The sequence below is a fragment of the Marmota monax genome, unplaced genomic scaffold, assembly GCF_021218885.2.
Source record: "Marmota monax isolate L192 unplaced genomic scaffold, Marmota_monax_Labrador192_F-V1.1 WCK01_AAM20220418_F8-fsc00263, whole genome shotgun sequence".
In the NCBI taxonomy this organism is placed as follows: Eukaryota; Metazoa; Chordata; class Mammalia; order Rodentia; family Sciuridae; genus Marmota; species Marmota monax.
In genome coordinates, this window is record NW_026693408.1 from 1617908 (window position 1) to 1638990 (window position 21083).

At 37.6% G+C, this 21083-nt stretch overlaps 1 protein-coding gene across 3 annotated transcripts; it reads right to left on the reverse strand.

Annotated features, from left to right (window-relative positions):
- Window positions 1-2467: 2467 nt before the first annotated feature.
- Znf879 (zinc finger protein 879) lies at window positions 2468-20359 on the reverse strand. Of its 3 annotated transcripts, none has more exons than XM_046457108.2 (4): window positions 20251-20359; window positions 18912-18970; window positions 15833-15959; window positions 2468-4586 (listed from the first exon to the last, which is right to left on the reverse strand). In XM_046457108.2, exons 2-4 carry the CDS (start codon window positions 18942-18944, stop codon window positions 3157-3159), a joined length of 1590 nt encoding a protein of 529 aa, XP_046313064.1. In that variant the 5' UTR covers window positions 18945-18970; window positions 20251-20359; the 3' UTR covers window positions 2468-3156. The 3 variants fall into 3 exon arrangements, with proteins under 3 accessions (XP_046313064.1, XP_058439352.1, XP_058439353.1); XM_058583369.1 differs by having other exon boundaries at window positions 15770-15959; XM_058583370.1 differs by having other exon boundaries at window positions 15770-15959; window positions 20141-20259.
- Window positions 20360-21083: the final 724 nt, after the last annotated feature.

Genomic DNA, 21083 nt, shown 5'->3' on the forward strand with positions numbered 1-21083 from the left:
TTGCTATTATGATCACTGCTCCTCAGAGTATCTTTATCAATGTCTGATGCCCATGTACAAACATTATCTGGTATATTTGCTGTGGGTGTGTATACAGCTAGACTACTTGTTCCATTATTCTATGCTAGTATGTATATATTCACACAGTGAAGCCTCTATGAAATGATATGCATATGTTTCACATTGCAAGATGTGGAGCCAACCTAGATGCCCTTCAGTGGATGGATAAAAAAAAAGTGGCATAATATACAATGGAATTTTACTCGGCAATAAAGGAGAATAAAATCATGGCATTTGCAGGTAAATGGATGGCACTGGAGAAGATAATGCTAAGTGAATTTAGCCAATCCCCAAAAAACCAAATGCTGAATGTTTTCTCTGATATAAGGAGGCTGACTCATAGTGTGTGTGGGGGGGGAGCATGGGAGGAATAGATGAATTATAGATAGGGCAGAGGGATGGGAGGGAATGGGAGGGGGCAGGGGATTAGCAAGGATGGTGGAATGTGATGGACATCATTACTGGAAAGTAGATGTATGATGACACGAATTGGTGTCAACATAGTTTATATACAACCAGATATGAAAAACTGTGCTGCATATGTGTAATAAGAATTGTAATGCATTCTGCTGTCATTTATTTTTTAAAAAAATCAATAAAAAGGGAAATACATTATTTAAAAAAGATGTCAATGATCATACATTCCCTCCAGTACAGGATGAATTCTAGTTATTCTACATATATCCCAAACTTCTGTACTGTTACACATCTTAATTTTTTCTCATTTGTAATTGGTAAATTTTAAACCTCTAATAAAGTTACTATCATTTCATGATTTTGGAAATTGGTGTTCTCTTCTGTAGTCATGTATTCCACATCACTTTTTCCTATTAAATATTAATTTGTAAAAATTATTTGAACTTTTTTGGATTATAATAGTCCACTGAGCATACTGCTGAAAGATCTGTTTTGTGTCATGACTTTTCATTCCTTTTTTGGTGTATTTTGGTAAGCAATTCTTTGATGTGAGCAAATATATCAAAAACTTCACACAGCTCATTTGTTTTAGGAACTCCTTCCCTGCCTCAAGGCCATCTAGTTATTCCTTACATGTTCTTATGAAAGTTATAATTTTGCCTTTTGTACAACTGTTATGTGAGGGGTAGGGTCCAGGTTGTTTGTTTTTTCTGTGGGACCATTTCTATGTCCTATAGCATTACTGAACAGTTCATTCTTTCTCCTATTCCTTCAGTTATAAATGTTTTTAATGTTTTAACATTTCTGCAGGTTTTCAGTAAATAAACCAAAATTCATCATGATGCTATTAACCAATTAAATCCTAAGTTCTCAAGTCTGTGAACATAATAAATATTCGAGTATTATTTCAGTTACCATAGTAGTACATTAATTGCTTGATATAAGTTTTTATAGTTGTTCTGTATCTGGAATGATGGGACAAAATGGGTTTAGGTACTTTTGGGTTACTTTTGCTAAGCTTTTGTTTAGCATTTTTTACATCTCTTCATGGATAACAGCAACTTGCAATTTTCCTTTTTTGCATTTTCCTTGCCTAATTTTGGTTTTGGGTTATATTAGAATTATTGTGCTTACACATTATCTTTTCTGGAAGATTGTAAAACTTAATATTACTTAAAAATTTAATCAATCTTGCTTGAAAAATAACAGGGCCATATGTTATCTTTGTGGGATTTTAAATCAGATTTAACTTCCTTGATGATTTTAAGTCTATTAATACTTGAGAAAGATATGTTTTCCTGGAAATTTTCCTACTTTAGGTAATTAGAAATAAAGGAATATTTGTGGGGAAAGAAGCACTTGCAGATGGAGCATTAAATAGCCTGGAAAACTGCTCCATAAATGAATGAAATAATGACACTCACTATCCCCAGAAGGCAAAAGCTGAATGTACTGATATCTACTCTGCTTGTTTTCCATTCCAAATATCACATTTTCAATTTTTTTTTTAAGTTTGGAGAAACTTAAAAGAGATGAGGACTTGAAGGAATTTAGCAAATTGGTTTGTGAAGTTTACTAATATGACTCATTTTTTATAAATGCTGAAATGGCCTAAATTGTCAATGTTTTAGAGGAAAAAAATCTGAAACAAAAACTGAATGTTTGCCCAGTGGCCTTCAGAGTGTGGGGAGGGAGTGAGCTTTGTCTGATGGGAGCAAAAATGGAATATAAGATTGAGTCACCTGGTTCACTTTATCTCCTTGAGTTCCACATTGGTTCTGGGGTTTTCTGGTGATTGGAAACCAGAGAGCTCAAGGAAGCAGGCACAGCCAGGAAACTAAGAGTTGTTTTCCCTATGGCTACAATGTGATATAAGTTCTAACAACACTGACAAGTAGATTAAATTGCAAAAGCAGCAGTTGTCTGAATAACCTTTACAATACAGAAAAGGTAATCACTTTCTGAGAAAAACAAGTGAAACACCATGCACTTTGTGACTTAAAATAAAATGACTTTATATCTGAATCAGAGGGTGAAACAAGTAGTTGGAAAGAAAACTAAAAAGAACGTACCTGCATAGATTACAGAGTAATTTTCCCCTCGGGTAAATGGCTTAGAAGAGTGGAGAAATGACCCAAAGTTTGAACAACAACCAAGTACATAATTTGTTTTCCAAATATGAAAAAAATTTTAGTGACAGTGAGGTAGCTACAGTTTACCTGTATACATTTTTGTTCCCAAATATTCATTCTGGTACAATTGGCTTGTGTAATACTTAAATGCAGTTTCAAGAAGTAGATTGTTAGATTTGTCTGAAGTCTGGGCTTTATGGCTGTACTTTTACCTAAACCAGCAGGTTCCCAGTAATGCCTGCGAAAGCTGATGGCTGTTAAAACATCACTAGAAAGCAAATAAAAGAATATCAACCCTTCAATCTCACAGAGTCTATTTCAGTCGGTAACAACTTAAGAACATACAAAAAATCATTTTACAGAAGCTTTCCTAATATTCCCAAGGTTACCCTGCAACATGAAGTGTCCAGGTGCTTGATGTCCTCTAACTTCTGAAGTTTTACTCAAAATTAATGGCTCTTCGCTTTCTCCCCAGAATGAATAATATTCAATATGAAATGAACTTCATTTGGAAGACTTGCCACATGCATTTTATTTATGTTTTTTCTCAATTATGAGTCCTCTGATGATTAGTAAGAGATGAGCTCTGACTAAAAGCTTTCCCACATTCTTTGCATTTGTAAGGCTTTTCTCCTGTGTGAATTCTCATATGTGTCATAAGGGATGAACTTTGTCTGAAAGCTTTCCCACACACTTTACAGTTAAATGGTTTCTCTCCAGTATGAATTCTCTGATGCTGAATTAGGGCTGAGCTTTGGTTGAACGCTTTTTCACAGTCATTACATTTATAAGGTTTCTCGCCAGTATGGATTTTTCGATGGGTATTAACAGCTGAGTGGGAACTAAAAGCTTTTCCACATTCCTTACAATGATATGGTTTCTCTCCAGTGTGGATTCTGTGATGGATATTAAGCCGTGAGATCCAGGAGAAGGCCTTGCCACACTCATTACACTTGTAGGGTTTTTCTCCAGTGTGAATCCTCTGATGTTGTATAAGTGCTGAGCTTTGGCTAAAGGCTTTCCCGCATTCTTTACAGGCATACGGTTTCTCACCAGTGTGAATTCTCTGATGAATAATAAGGGCCGAATGGTAACTGAACACTTTCCCACACTCGTTACAATGAAAGGGTTTCTCTCCAGTGTGAATTCGATGGTGTCTACTCAGCCGTGATATTGAAGTGAAGGCTTTCCCACACTGACTACATTCATAAGGTTTCTCTCCAGTATGAATTCTGTGATGCTGGATGAGAGATGAGCACTGACTAAATGCTCTCCCACATTCTGTACACTTATAGGGCTTTTCTCCAGTATGGATTCGCTGATGGTTATTAAGGGATGAACTACCTTTAAATGTTTTGCCACATTCCTTACATTTATAAGGTCTCTCTCCAGTGTGCATTCTTTGGTGCCCAATAAGAGAGGTGGTAAAACTGAAGGCTTTTCCACATTCACTACATATGTAAGGTTTCTCTCCAGTATGAACTCTCAGGTGCTGTGTCAGGGATGAGCTTTGGCTGAAAGCTTTCCTGCATTCCTTACATTTATAGAGCTTCTCTCCAGTATGGATCCTCTGGTGTTTGCTCAAGGAAGAACTGTGGAGGAAGATTTTCCCACAGATATTACATTTATAACATTTACGCACTGTGTTGGCTCCCAGTTGTTTAAAGAGAATTGAATACTGCTGTGAACGGGGTTTCTTTCCTCTGGGAACAATTCCAGGTTTTCTAGTAAGTGATGATTTTAAGCCAAGATTTTTCTCAAGTTCAAGGCCTTTAAAGCTTCTTCTGTCTTTCACACAGGTTTTTTTGATGGTAAACAACACTTTTCTGAAAACTTTGTTCTTTTTGCCTTGTTGCTTCTCTAACTTGTCCTCATTCATGTAGACTTTTCCCAGTCTGAAATCATCAACTATGAGTTTTTCCATGACTTCCAGATTTTCTTCTTTGGAAACTGTGGTTTCAAACAAGTTCTCCCATCCTATAGTAAGCAAATAAAGTAATCAAAAAAGTTTAGTCTCTCTTGCACTAAGAATAAAGAAAAGTGACATCAAAATACAAAAGGATAGTTAATATAAATATAGCCTTGAAATTTTAGGAAAGGATGGGAATAAAGACTAGAGGAAAAAGCAGGATAATAGACATGTATGGAAGAAATCTATAGGAAGGTGGCTTGAGGTACTCAGAGGGAAGCACCTTCAATGGGAGGAAGAACCTGGATTGATCTAGTACCAAAGATCAGGTTATCAGGAACAGGGTATTTCTGAGTATGTCCTGTATTATTATTGTACTTCATATCCCAGGCCAGCCACCAGGACATTCAGATAAATTTCAAGGGAAAAAGAAGTGAAGACACCACCTCCCCTAAGGAGCTCTGTGAAACACAGGGTTTCATTAGTGCCACTGTGGGAAGTGTCAGAGTGCAATAAATAATATTGCAACAGATATTAGCTTACTCAATCAGTAATTACTGAATGTGTGCCTGCATCATGTAAAGATCAAGGCTCTGGAAATGACAGGGAGCAGGTCAGATGGAGCCCACTCTCACAAGGCTTATACCCAGCAATGGGATATTGACAATGACAAAGTAACCAACTCTAGGGCTGGAGATGTGGTTCAAGTGGTAGCACGCTCGCCTAGCATGCGTGAGGCACTGGGTTCAATTCTCAGCACCACATAAAAACAAAATAAAGATACTGTGTCCACCTAAAAATAAATATTAAAAAAAATAACCAACTCTAAAAGAAATACTAGGGACTGATGAGAACCATAAACAAACCAAAATAGTATTAACATTGTAAAGAGTAAATAGAGTAAATACAGTGATATTTTAAACTGGGCAATAAATGAAATTAAGATAGATAGATAGAGCAGGCCACACAAAAATGTAGGTATAAAGATGAATTCAGTCAGAAGGGACAGCTAACACAAAGGCTTCCTAAGGCAGGAATAAGTTTTCTGTGGTCAAAACAGAAGGAAGTTCAGTGTGTCTTAAGCAGAAGAAAAAGAAAAGTGTTAATGAGGAAAAGAGGCAGGCAGAGGCTATATCATATTGACTCTCTTAAGATATAGTACAGAATTTGAAATTCTAAACATCATTGGGGATAGAAGGGACATGGTATGTGTTCTTTGTTTAAAAAGAACCATTCTAGTTGTATGATAAAAGGGCTGTAAGTGGGGTTAGGGTAAAGAGAACAAGGGCAGGTAGAGAGAGGAGGCACTCTGAAAGTTGCTATAGTCTTCCTGGATGGAAGATGGCATTGGCAGGTAGTGGGAGAGATGGAAGGGACTGGGCACATTTGGGAATTTTGGAGGTAGAGCTGGCTTTTCAATCACAACACTCATACATTTATACTATGATTATTTACTCTTTGAGAAAACTGGGACTAAAATTTCCATAAGGGAGAGTGTTTAAGAAATTATTGACAATACAATAAGCCAGCAGGTAGCTTTTCTTATGAACAGATTATGTGGAAGAAGTGAAAGAGGTGACTCAAGGATGAGCTCCAGCTTTTGGATTGGTAGCTCCATGGAAAATGGTATCAGTTCTGATACTGGGAAATAAAAGAAGAGTACATTTTAATCCATCTTTTTGATTACTTAAGATACACTGCAAGCAAATAAAACTATGGATTTAAAATAAAAGAATTGAGGGAACAGAAGACAGCAGAAATTAGCTAGACAGCAATTCCCAATCTCTTCATAACACAGAGAACAGGCAGTGAAGGAAAAGCAGAATTGGGAGGTGGGTGACAAAATAAATGCTCTAAGACTCAACATTACAAATCCTGAGACCTGGAGAGACTTGAAGATCAGTTACTAGAGTAGAAAATAAGTGCAGAGTTCTCTAATCCTGAACTTGAACCAGGGTAGGGAGAAGGGGGAGGGGCAACAGAGAGAGAAAGACGGAATGGCAAACTCTTAAGCTCACCCACTTAAAATCATTTGAAAAGGCAGACCAAAGTTACCAAATTTTGTGGAAAGGCACAGCAGAGTCCCTGAAGCAGATCAAACAGCTTAAAACGAACTTGTGAAAAGAAAGTTGAACTGGGGTCTGCAGCCATCTTGTGGAGCCCTTATTAGTCACCCCATAAAACAACATGACATCTTCCCATGTCCAGACAGCTGCAAATTAAATGAGAGGAAAGGTCTCTGCAGTGGGATCTCTTGAGAATTCAGCTAAAAAGAACTTCTAAGGAAATGCTTCTAGCCCCAAATCACTGAATCCCACTCCCCCTCCCTGCAAACAAGGGGAGATGTTGGAGACATCCTATGAGCACTTTACTCAGCACTCTACTCAGCCTCTGTGACCCAGGCAAAGGTGAAAAGCACAGCTTCCATGGGACCCAGACAGTGGTGGAGCAGCAATGCGGCTTTGGCCCCAGTAGAGAAAAGCAGATCCATCCAGAATGCACCAGCCCCCATCACTGACACTGGGGGGAGCCACTGTAGGTAGCCTAGGGACAGTCCCATTGATCATGGGCCAGACTGGAAGAAAGCTGCCTGAATATCCAGTGACAGAGAGATCCGGATCCCAAATGGTGCAGCCAGGGGCAGAAGGCTGCAAGGAGAAATTCCTGAATACCCCTGGAAACTTAAGTGGAAAGCACCTGCAAAAATAGCCAGATGGAGGTCAGTTAAGATAGAAAATTGCCTGATCCAAGGCAGCAGCAAGTAAATGTTCCTAGTTTTACCTGGCTCTCAGCCCAACCCAAGGTTATAACTGGAGAGTGAAAGGGCATTGTTTAGACACTGGCTGGACCTTACATCAGAGTCAACAAAGGGAAATGACGCACATCGTTTACAACCTGGAGCAGTAGAAACCAGAATCCAGGTGAACCACCTGAGTCCCTTCGCTACAGTACCTCAGAGACTAGTGTCAGCTGGGGGAATGCTTCTATACCACAGAATATTTATGGAAAATCTACAACCAAAGATCTTGCACTCACTAACAGCCACAAGGCTCTACACCACCATGAAAAAGATCCTGGACAGGGGAACAGGTACACAATGACCCACAGCAACCACAGGAATACTCCACAGCCTGCATCCTGAACTCCTGCACGTAACAGAAATAACCAAGCCACAACAGCGTACCCTCGAGCAGTCAGCTGCAGGTCCCTGAGCTAACAAACCACAACCACCTGGTTGGAGGTCCATAGCAACTAGGGAAGTGGTTCCTGTGCCCCAGCAACTCTGGAAGGATTCACAGTCCAAGAACGATGGACATCTACTAAATATCCAAACCCCAATGAAATCCAAACCAAGATTCAACAAAAATTTTCTTCACCTTGGCACGGCTTACTATAAATAACTTCAGTGTTGACTTTGGTCATATAAATCACTCTTTGAGTTGATCAATAGTTGTTATTCTAATTGTACCTTCAAACCATTTGAATGTATTTCATCTAATGGTTTAAAGCATCAATTGGAATCAGGCTTTCTCTCTTTGTTTTCTTAGCTCTGGTTTATACCTGTTCCTCTTACCCACTACTTACATTATCAGCTACTACCTCAAATACCCACCATCCATCCATTTTTCCTTTCTACATTGTGGTGTGTATTATTATTTTCTATTTTTTCCTCTCTATTTCTCTCTTTCTTTCTTTTTCCCTTCTCCTTTTGGCCCAACTTTCTTCTTTCCCCTATTTTAGCACTCGTTTAAAGTTATTGCAATTTTACTAAATTTAATAACTAATTTTTTACCTACTCCAGAACTTTATAAGATTATATCTGGATTAGAGGAAATGTAAAGAAAAATATCAGCAAGCTTTTTGTTTCTCATACAGCTGAATAGTATGAGGCTTGGCTCTGAAGTGACTGTAGTAAACAGGGTTCAGTGGCACCTCTCAAAGTGGTGCTGATATTGAGATCAGCAAAGGTCACACTTTGATTTAAAGACAATATCTGGATTAACCCAGGGCTCTTAAAAGAGAGAAACTCATAAAGTAGTTCCTTACTTAAAAGAAGAAGAGATAACTATTCACAATAGATGGGTAAATATACGAACAATTTTAAAAAGCAAAGGAACAAACCATCCCAAATAACTAACTCCATTGATGCCACAGTGAAAGAAATGTCAGAGAAAAAATATTTTAGAAAGTTCATAGTTACAATGTTCTTTGAGCTTAAAGAAGATGTAAGGAGACTGGGGCTGTGGCTCAGTGGTAGAGCCTTGCCTAGCATGTGTGAGGCACTGAGTTCGATCCTCAGCACCACATAAAAATAAACAAATAAAATAAAGGCATTCTGTCCATCTACAACTACAAAAAATTTTTTTTAAATAAAAAAATAAAGATGTAAGGAGTGAAATTAGAGAGAAGATACAGAAAGTGAAAGACCACTTCAATAAAAAGAGATTCTGAAAAACAACCCAACAAAAACCCAGAAAATAAAAACTCAAAAAACAAATTAAAATTTCAATGGAAACAACCACAAAGATGGGAAGTTATATTTCATGTATGTATGATTATGTCAAAATACATTCTACTGTCATGTGTAAGTAAAAATAATAAAAAATTCTAAAAAAATTTCAATGGAAAGCATTACCAATAGATTAGAACACTTTGAAGATAGATTTTCAAGCCTTGAAGACAAAGTACATAATCTTGAAAATAAAGCTGACCATAAAAAAAAGACGTAGGAGACAATGACCATAATATTCAAGAAATCTGGAAAAAACATCAAGAGGCCAAATTTAAGAATCACTGGGTAGAGGAAGGCTCCAATCTTTTCAATGAAATAATAGCAGAAAATTTTCCAAACCTTAATAATAAGATGGAATTCAGATACAAGAGGCATTTATGACTACAAATATACAAATTCACAATAGATCCACTCCAAGACATATTATAATGAAAATGCCTAACATACAGAATAAGAATAAAATTTTAAAAGCTGCAAGAGATAAATGGCTGGTTACCAATCCAGATTTCAACTGACTTCTCAACCCAGACCTTATAAGCCAGGAAGGCTTGGAATAATGTATATCAAGCTCTGAAAGAAAATGGATGCCAATGATTCTATACCTAGCAAAATTAAGCTTCAGAAGTGAAAATGGAGAAAAAAAAAAAAACTTCTATGATACGTAGAAACTAAAAGAATTCATTCCAAATGCCAGAAAACAAAAATCATTTCTCCATAATGACATTGAATGTAAATAGTCTAAACTCTCCAATCAAAAGACACAGATTGTCAGTTGGATTAAAAAACAAAATCCAACAGTATATTGTCTGCAAGAGACTCATTCACTGGTAGACATCCACAAGAATCAAGGTAAAAGGATAGGGAAAAAAAATACCATTAACTTGAGACTCATACACAAACAGGGCTACCTATTCTCATATCAGATAAAGTGGACTTCAAGCCAAGTTAATCAGAAGAAACAAAAATGTTCACTTTAATTAAGGGAATCACACAAGAATAAGATATAATGACTGTAAATATTTATGACTCAAACAATGGTACACTGATATACATAAAACAAACTTTTCTCAATATTAATAATCAAGTAGACCACAATACAAAAATAATGGGTGACTTTAACATACCTCTCTAACCACTAGATGGATCAGCCAGACATAAACTAAGTAAAGATTCTGCAGAACTAAAAAACACAATTAAAAGTATGGATCTAACAGAAACCTGTAGAATATTCACCCATCAACAAATGAATTCACTTTCTTCTCAGCAGCACATGGGACATTTTCTAAAATATGCCATATTTTAGGTCATAAAACAAATCTTAGCAAATATAACAAACAGAGATACTCCCTTGCATTCGATCAGATCATAATGGAATGAAATTAAAAATCAATGATAAGATAAAAAACAGAAATCACTCTGACACCTGGAGATTAAATAATACATTTTTGAATGATGAATGGGTATCAGAAGAAATTAGGGGAGAAATAAAATACTTATTTCCTAGAAGTAAATGAGAACAGTGAAACAACATATCAAGATCTCTAGGACAGTATTAAGATAGTTCTAAGAGGAAACTTCATAGCATTGAGCTAGTACATCAAAAGAATAGAAAGATACCAAATAAATAATCTAACATTACATCTCAAGGTCCTAGAAAAAGAGAAGCAAACCAACACCAAAATCCATTCAAGACAGGAAATAATTAAAATTAGAGCAACAATCAATGAATTTGAGAATTTAAAAAAATACCAAAGATCAATGACATAAGAAGTTGGTTTTTTGAAACGGTAAACAAGACTAATTAAATCCTTAGCCTAATTAATCAAAAGAAAGAGAGAAAACACTCAAATTAACAAAATTAGAGATAGAAAAGGAAATATCATCACAATACCACTGAAATCCAGATGATAATCAGAAACTATTTTGAAAATTTATACTCCAATACCAATAAGCTACAAAATCTTGAAGACACTAACAAATTCCTAGAGACATATGCCCTACCAAAATTGAACCATGAGGATATAGAAGAATTACACTGATCAATATCAAGTAATGAAATTGAAGTAGCTATCAAAAGATGAACAACAAGGAAAAACCCAGGACCAGAGGAATTCTCAGCTGAGTTCTACCAAACCTTTAAAGAAGAACTAATATAATGCTCCTCAAATTTTTCCATGAAATAGAAAAGGAGGGAACACTGTCAAACTCATTCTACAAAGCCAGTATCACTCTGATATCAAACCCAGACAAACACATATCAAGGAATGAAAACTTTAGACCAATATCCTTTTGCAACTGAAGTATTACTCAGGCATAAAGAAGAATGAAATTACAGCATTTGCCAGAAAATGGATGAAGTTGATAGTCTCTACTATTAATGCTAAGTGAAATAAAAGTCAATTCCCCAAAGTCAAAGGTTGAATGTTTTTTCTGATATGCAGGGGCTAATCCAAAGTAAGGGGATGGGGGAGAAAGAAAAAATAAAAAAAGAAAAAATGGGAGGGAGTGAGGGAGAGAGGGACAGGCGGAGAAAGGAAAAAAACTATTAAAAGATCAGTAGAAGAGATGAAGGGGACTGAGCAGAATGAAGGAGAAATAGGAAAAGGGAATAACATTGGAATGAATCTGACTGAGCTTTCCTATGTACATACATAAATATAGCACAGGGTATATCAAGTATATCCACAAGACACTAATTTTTAAAACACTATAAATAAATTACAGAAAGATCAGTAGAGGGAAAAGAATATGGGAATGGAAAAAGTGCTACTGATGGAATTAGAGGCAAATCATTCCATGCTTTTGTGAGTGTGTCAAAATGTTTCCTAAGGTTATATATAACTAAAAAAAATTAATTTAAAATGATCAAATTGTAGTAAAGTTGATATATTGTGGAAAGTGATAATGATTGTCAATACAGTTCTGGTAAAGATGAGTTAGGAGTTCGAGCAAATGTTTCCATACATATGAAAGGGAAAAATATGCAATTTCCTAATTATTTTATTGTTTGAAGAAATATGTGATTTAAGTATATATTAATGCTGCTATCAGTATTCTTATAAAAAATAAAAACATGTAAATAATAGAATGTATTTTATAAGACAGTTTTTGTTTCCTTGACTAAAAAGGGAAAGTGTAATAATTTCAAGAAAATTAAGAAAACCCAGAAAACCATAAAAATGAATAGTTTACCCATAAGCATATCACGCAAATCAATCCCTGTGACATATGGGACTCAGCTCACCAGAATTTTCCGTACATAAAAGTATCACTTTTATTTAAAAAATAAAAATGTGCTGGGTGCAATGGCACACGCCTATTAATCCTAGCAACTTGGGAGGCTGAGGCAGTAGGTATACAAGTTCAAAGCCATCTGGGCAACTTGGTAAGACCCAGTCTCAAAATTCAAAAAATGAAAAGGGGTGGGGTTGAAACTAAGCTTTCCTCACTTCACTTAAAATCCTGGGCTTCTCTCCATGTGTCAGTAATGTAAGTTGACACTAATATTTTAATGACTACATAAAATGTCCAAAGTATGAACTTATCATCACTTAATAGATCCCTGTTACTAAACAACTTTTGCACCAGTAATCCCTTGTGTTATAACACACATTCTTTCACACATCTTTGCAACTTTATATAATTTACAGAATTTTTTTCTTAGGATAAATTTAGAGGGCTGGTGTTGTGACTCAGTGATACAGTGCTTGCCTAGCATGAGTGAGGCACTGGGTTCAATTCTCAGCACCACATATAAATACACAAAATCCACTGACAACTAAAAGAATATTTTAAAAAAAGAGATAAATTTAGAAATGCTGAATTGATTTTAATGAAACTAAACCATCCTCCAGTAAAACTATACCAATCAAAATCCCATTAAAGGTACTGTTTATCACTCAGAACATTAGCAAATCACTGGAAATATATTTCTTAATGCTTGGTAACTTAATAATGGAAAAATGGCATCCTGTTACTTTAGTTTGAATTTCATTAATTATGATGAATAGTTTTTCAAAAGATCCTTTATGGACTGTGGATTCACATTTCTTGAATTTTCAATCACAATGCTCATACTACAATTATTTACTCCTTGAGCATTTTTCTCTTTATATTATACCTTTACATTCTAAAGTTATCTCAGCACTATCAAAAGTAGGTAAAAACTGGAAACAGGGGCTGGGGATGTGGCTCAAGAGGTAACGCGCTCACCTGGCCACTGGGTTCCATCCTCAGCACCACATAAAAATAAAAATAAAATAAAGATGTTGTGTCCACCGAAAACTGAAAAATAAATATTAAAAAAAACTCTCTCTTCTCTCTCTCTTTAAAAAAAACCCAAACAAACAAACAAACAAACAAAAACCTGGAAACAACTTTCCAGTTGGAAGATCACTTCATATGGCTTAACAATACAAAAAGCCTTTCAATGAAGGACAATCACAATTTAAAACACTCTCAAGAATAATATGTACAATCACTCTGTTGCTGTCTCTCATGTAAAAATACTCAAATATTCATAGTGTGAATGAAAATCAGTAGAATATTAACAGTAGTTGATCACGGCTGATAAAAATTACAGGTGAGTCTCCTCTTTTTGCTCTCCTTCCCTTTCTTCCTCCCTCTCTCCTTTTACAATATCATGTATAATTTATATGAATGAAATATAATAGTTTTTTTAAGTGCTTGAAAAAGTACACAATTTGATAGTGTAGATTTCTTTGCCAATCAGAATGTTCACAGCCAAATCTAAACCTCATCTATAACTACCACTCTGGTCCTTAAAACAAATGTATTTATTTTCTAGGCTTCTGCGTGAATTTTGACTTTATTATATAATTAGTATTGTAGTCATTTCTTCCAAATTGTTGGTGGGATGTGGCAGAATACATGTAGTAGAAACAAAATATCCCTAAAAAAAAGAACATGAATCTTCAAAATAAAGGGCCCAGTTAGTGCCAAGTAACAACACTAAAAAAAAATTAATTTGATGAAACCTGACAAATTTTTTAAATTCCAAAGATAAAGAAGATATCCTGTAAGACTCCAGACAGAAAACAGAAAAAGAAAAAAGTGGTAACATTACCTATATACCAACAGGAGAAATAGAATCAGACTGAGAACTTGTATTAACAACACTCAGTGACCAAAGACAGTAGACTCACCTGATGGGGGGGGAAAAAACCTGATGCCAGAATGCTAGCTCCAAAAGACAATTCCCAAAAAAGAAAAAAAAGGAACTGATTTTTAGACATATACAAATTGCACACATGAATCTCGGAAAAAAATTTATTCATGAAAATATTCTGGTCAAACCAAAGAGAAAAAGATTCATGAATGAAAACATGAGACTGATACAGAAAGGCCATTTATTGCCAGCAAGAGAAATAAATTCTGGATAAGCTCAAGACAGCAATCCTCTGGTGCCAGAAACAAAGACAAAATTCAAAGCAGAACAGAATGTGGGAGCTTATGATGCAGCAATGCATGGAGAGTTTTAGAGACTCCGCAATATGTCCCAGGGGCCAGAATGTAGAACATATTTTGAAAATTTTCACAGAAAAAAGAATGGCATGATGAGTATTTATAAATCTCCTGCTTACACTCCATTACTGCCACCATTTTGAGCTTCTCTCTCAACACATGCTTTCTTTTCTCATTTCTTATTGCTGCACCATGCGTAATAAGTAGCAGAGAAAAAAAATCAAAGCAAAAGCCCAAGATGAAATAATAAAAGAAAACTAAAGTAAAATAATTTAATAATCAATCCAGTAAAAGGAAGGAAAAAGATGGAAGAGAAAATAACTATAAACAGCTGAGCATGGTGGTGCACTTCTGTAATCCGGCAAATTGGGAGGCTGAGGTAGGAGGATCACGGGTTTGAGGCCAGCCTCAGCAACTAAGTGAGGCCCTAAGCAATTCAGTGAGACTCTGACTCAAAATAAAAAATAAAAAGGGCTAAGGATGTGGCTCAGTGGTAATGCACCTCTGGATTCAATCCCAGAATAATAATAATAATAACAACAACAACAACCACATTTATATACTACACATTACATTACATATTCTGCAAATTATAAGACACACTTGACAAAAGAGCTACTCATACTGGGATAATTAATTCCTCTCTCTCTGAACCTAATATATCAAGTAATTAAAAATGTGCAAGGGGATATGCTGTTCCCAGCATTTTCCACCTGGCCTGGCACATCGAGGAGGCCCCTGCCAGTGTCTCCTACACACAGCCTCTTCACTGTGCCTGGGCAGCTGGAAAACGCCATGCCCATTTCCAAATTATCCCGTCACTCACCTAGACATGTACTTTGAGGTACTCCATTTCTCACTGCCTGGGGGTATTCTGCTTACTCTAACTGGGAGATGACTTTTGGTTTGGAAAATGTAATCCCTGTTCATTAAGAAGAAGACATGAGTGGCCATCCTGGAATAAAGTACCAGCTCTGCAGTCACTGGAGAAGAGGGACAGTGCAAGAAGGAGGTCTTGTTCAGGGAGGGGCCTTGGCTCCTAGTGGATGGTCAGGATCAAAGAAGGCAATGCACTCTTCTCAGCTGTAGCATTTTATGGGACCCAGGGGAACAGAGGGGGCAGTGTTGGGGAGAGAAGGAAATAGGAAAAGCATAGAGAAGACATAACTTAGTAAAGTTCAGACATCTCTGTATAGCCAAGAGGAATAGCAGCTATCACTCTGAACCCATGGCGGGGGAGGAGAGGGCCTGTACCTGGCCAAGCCTTCAAATATCCTCCTTGAAGGGGGACTCTGCATCCCATGGACAACTCCTTACCCAGTGAGACCAGGTTGCTGTAGTTCTCCAGCATCACTTCCCGATACAAGGTTCTCTGGGCAGAGTCCAGGTGCAACCACTCATCCTGGCTGAAGAGCACGGCCACATCCCTGAATGTCACAGACTCCTGGAACAGCAAACCCATTTCTACTCACTCATGATCACCCCTGGATGGAATAACTGAGAAACAACCCTATCACAACTCAGGATTCTAAGGATTTCAAATAAAGCAAGTATTTCTGGATAATTTGGCTTTGTTACTGAGCACTTATTTATCATGTGCTTGCTTACTGTAAGTGACATATTGCACCCTCGGAAAGCTTAATCACAGCAGCCAAACAGAAGCATGCTTGAAATCATGAAACAAAATCAAAATAACAGACACAGAATTTTACGCTTGGAAATGTATAATTACCTAGGCCAAACTCTCACCTTACGGGTGACACACAAGAAGATTTTAGAAGGAGGTTCTAGTACTCTCACTTGGGGAGGACTAGGTAGGAGACCTCTGGGCTTGCCTTAGAACACAGTTCGGTTGGTCCCAGTGATGGATTCTATCATCACCATGGCCCACCTCTGTGTCCTGTAGGAGAGGACATTAACATTCACAGTGGGAGAGGCTCTGAGAATGCCCTGGGCAAGGCTTTACCAGGAGAGTGCCAAGGGTGGTAGTCTGCATAACCTTCAACAAAAAGCCAGGGAAGAGGGCTGTGATCAGGATTTCCCATCCACACCTCAGAAGCCTTTACTCCTCTACCCCTCTGCCACCTACCAGGCAAGTCAACACTCTGAACTAGTGGCCCTTTCTTTTCTTTTTCAGAATTTTTTTATAGATCTATTTTTAATAATACATATTAATTGTACATGTTAATGGGATTCACTGTGATATTTCCATACATGCATATAGAAAAGGAGAAAAGATCAATAAGCAAGAAAACATGGAGTGTTAATCTCATTTTCTGCCACCAGAAAAAGTTTAACTTTTTGCTGTATGTCCTTTCAGACTTTTTACATTCAAACAAAAATCCAAATCACATTATGAGAAACAGCATTCTAGTCAATGTTCTTACTTGCTGTCTAATATTTCACTACATGGATAAACTAGTTTGTTTAATCTTGAGGTGGATGTTTAGGTTGTTTCCACTTTTGTAATACTCTACAAATGATAGGTTGACCCTCCGTGTACATCATCAGAAATGTGTACAAAGCGTTTCCTTAGCGTATATTTCTACAGCATAAGTGCTAGGTCACAACTCATTTTCTTCTCACCATCCCCAAGGTGAACCCAAGCAGATCACAAGGTCAGACACCTTCCCTGACCCAGAAAGGCAAAAGAAAATTAAAAAGAAGTGACTTGTTTCTCCCCATTGGAAACAAGGGAATATACATTTACTCCCATTCCTTTTTTTTCAGAATTTATCTTTTTTCAAACATGTAAACTTTTTAGTGGTTAACTAAGTCACTTGCCAGTCTCACAACTGAGGAAACTTCCCTCAAGGAACTAACAGCTCTTTGAGTATAATCATCAAGACATATGCTAAAATAATGTAATGGAAGGTCATTAGGCTGAGAGGGCTCCAACACCCTAGGTTCCTAATGAAAGGAAACTTAAGCTCAGCCAATCAGAAGCACCACCTGAATATTAATTACATCATCAGGAACTCTGCATGGAGACAGTCCAACTTTCACCAAATAATTTCTTTGCTCTACTTCTGCAGTGACCCTATAAAAGCTTTCTCCTCTTTCTCCTTTGGGTGGATCACAGAACCCTTCCAGCCTGATGTTTGCTCAAATAAACTCTTTAAAACTGAAATGTGCCAACATTTATCTTTTAACAAAGATAAAGGCTAATCTCCCAGTTTCTGGGGAGGAGATGGGCCTAACTTATCATTTAAGTCTAAACTGTAGAAACTACCTATTTCATTGGGTTGTATCCTCTTATTCTGTGTAAGGTGAGCTTCTTGCAACCTCTTCTTCTTAGAGTACATATGATGTGCATAACAATTTGGTTTCTGATTATAAAAATAATTACCTTTTTTCTCTTCTACTTTTTTTTTTTTTCAGTTTTCTGTGTTGGGAGAATTTTTTTAAAAAATATATATCTCCCCAATCCATCAATAATACAGAGTAAGTGCTTCTCAAAGTGCAGAGAAAGAAAGAAATTCCTACAAAGGATACTTTCCACCTCAAGGGAATGTAATCCCAAACCAATGCCCAAGCTTTGATTTCTTCTGGATGCCTTCCATTCACCAACTATACAAGCCTGGTCTTGCCCAATGCTAGGAAGTTTCCCTGGCTACACCTGCTGACAAGGAGGTTTCTTTCTTCAATCTTTCTAGGAGTCACCTGGACTCTTACTACGTACAGTAGTTTCTTGGTATCCAAGACTCCTGCAGATACCAATATCTGAGGACACTTAGGCTCTTTATATAAAGTGGCCCTTATGTAAAATGGTATAGTATATAACCTATAAACATCCTCCAATATACTTTAAATCATATCTCAATTAATTATAATGCCTAATACAATGAAAATGTGATGTAAATCGTTATTATAATGTATTGTTTACGGAATGACAAGAATAAAGTCTGGCCAAGTTCACTACAAGCACACTTTTTTTTTCTCCCCAAATATTTTTTATCTGTTGTTGGTTGAGTCCCTATATGTAAAACCCACAGATATGGAGGGTCCACTGTACTCTCATACGTTGGTTGTCTTAGGTTCCTTAAGGGCAAAGACCATGACTCTCCTCTTTGAATCCTTAGTAAGGAATTATTTGACACAGCAATGTGTTTATGCTCCATCATACCTGGATCCCTCACAAAGCTCTGGCTGTGGCAATGGCATGGGATGGACTCCCATTCAATTTCTAGTCAATAAGTACTTAGCTGTTAACTGGAGACTGCACCATCAGACTGGCCTAAAACAAAGAAAACACCTTTCTTTCTAGCACCTAACCTACCATGCCCTCTGGTCCCTCCAGGGGCTCTACTGTCTAGAGAAATTCAACAATGAATGAAACAAATTGGTTATCTATAAATCCTTAAGGCAGTTCAAGAAAGAAGCCTCCTTCACTCACCTGAATCTGTGCTGGCAGCAAACTCCTGGCCATTTCTCCCTCCCTGCTGGGGAAGGCAGCTGAAACAGAGAAAGAAGCTGTGAGGACTATTCACCCTGCCTGCACTCTGCCCTCATTAAGACAGACCAGATTAGAAACCTCCACCAGACCAGAACTTCCAGTCTTAATGGCTTAATGGTATCTGCAGATCCAAGCCAAAAGGGCCCTGAGCATGGCCACCAAAGCCAAAAGTGGGCAAAAAGCATACTCCCAGTTACTAGGCCTTTCAGCCAGTCATTGTGAATAAAGATGAAACAAGCTAAGGAATTAAAACCATGATATTCAATAACAAAGTAAAGGGCACAGTAACACATGGCTCACAGGTGTTAAAGTGAAAAGACATTAACATTTCACACATTGGCATTTGGATATTACTTGAGGTGAAAAATAGCATCGGAAGAATGAATGCCGTTTTCAGAAACAATCAACTAAAAATTAGTCCTCTCTTATTTTCCTTTTAGAAATTCTACTTCTTTTATCAAAAAGAGTTACCAAGTTGCCTAAATGCAAAAGACATTAGAACTGACTTTTTATGATGGATACATTCTAAGAATTAAAAGCATGCTATTTTATAATAGTGCAATAACTACTACATCAATAGAGTTTAGAAATGATTTTCCTCTTCACTGAATTGATCCACCCATCCTCACCCCTCAATGCACACAAGTACTCAAAGGGTGCATCACCGGCTAGAAATGAATTTAAACTTTAGAGAAAAGGGGATGGGGGTATATAACTCAATGATACAGTGCATTATGTGTGAAGCCCTGGGTTCCACCCCCACAATCCCGACCCCCAAAAATCAAATTAAAAATTTAGAGGAAAAAGGAAGTAACTTAGCAAATGGACACAATTAACTTTTAAAAAAAAATAGTTAAATCACTCTAGGAGTCACTGTAGAAAAACACTGCCAAACGAGTAAGACTGACAAAAACAAAGTTTAAACTCTGGAGGATGGGGGGGGGGGGGGCGGTGCGATGTTAAATCAACAATCGCTGGCTGCTGAAAACCGCCAGGGGACTCACCAACCCTGAATAGGAAGGACACAGTTCCCTAAAGTCTCTTTTCTGGGGACCACTTGTCCAGAGAATGGCCTGAGAATGGCCCGGAGGTTAAGTGGTGTCACGCAGTCTTCCGGCCTCCCCGGGAAGACCTTCCCCGGCAACGCCCCCTGCCCGAGTCCTATTCACCTGCCGAGGCCGCAATTGGGACGCGTAGGATTCACCCGAGACCGGCCCTCTGTCCTAGCCGCACCAAGGAAGCCCTGCGCCCTGGGCCCGCCCTCGCTGGCAGCTTGTACCTTAGTCCACCTGGGTGGGGACGCCAAGCTGCACACCAAACTGGAAGCGAGAGGAACACCTAACACAGAGACATTTCTCCCCGCCACCGCCAAACCGCCAGTACCACTGCGCATGCGCAAGGGAGAGCCAACGGGTTTCCCTTTCTGAACAGCAGCGCTTTTCCTTTCAGACTACATTTCCCAGAAGGTCTCCGCGACACACCTTTTCTATGGTATCTGAGAAGGAAACAATGGAATCCGTGCTAGAGAATGGGACCTGGCTGGGGTCAGAGAAGGCTGAAGCCTTGTCTTTCATTTAGATCACCGTACTTCCTTTATGCACTCAATGTATTCGTAATTATAATGACAATAATATTAAAGAAAGAAAATGTGGAAGTCACTGCTGATTATCTTTAGGAGATAAGAGGGCTGTTAGAGTCAATTTTCTGTCCCCCACCCAGCCCCAGTACTGGAAATTGAACCAGTGGTGGCACTACTGCTGAGCTACATCTCCATGCCTTTTTTTTTTTTTTTCTCCTTCTTTTTCCTTTAGAGACAGGGTCAAGCTAACTTGCTGAGGCTGGCCTTGAACTTGTGATTTTCCTGCCTCAGCCTGCCAAGTAAGTGGGCTTATAGGCATGAGCCATCACACCCAACTCCACCTTTTTTTTTTTTTTTAATAAAAAAGGTTAAATTTTAGATATATAGATATCACATAAATACATACACATACTTAATGAATAAGAATGATTGCTTTCCCTCTCAGATCAGGAACAAGGAAAGAATGTCTACTTTTACCACGTCCATTCCGCATTCGTTTGATGTAACCATTGGGATAAGGCAATAAAAAACAT

What these genes read in the sequence shown, in the direction of transcription:
- Znf879 (XM_058583369.1), bottom strand. Translation starts at nt 18,944, where the DNA reads ATGGCCAGGAGTTTGCTGCCAGCACAGATTCAG. An exon ending in TGCTGCCAGCACAGATTCAG is followed by an intron (nt 15,960 to 18,911) that starts GTGAGTGAAGGA and finishes TTGCTGTTCCAG; the next exon opens with GAGTCTGTGACATTCAGGGA. An exon ending in ATATTTGAAGGCTTGGCCAG is followed by an intron (nt 4,587 to 15,769) that starts GTACAGGCCCTC and finishes TGCTTACTATAG; the next exon opens with GATGGGAGAACTTGTTTGAA.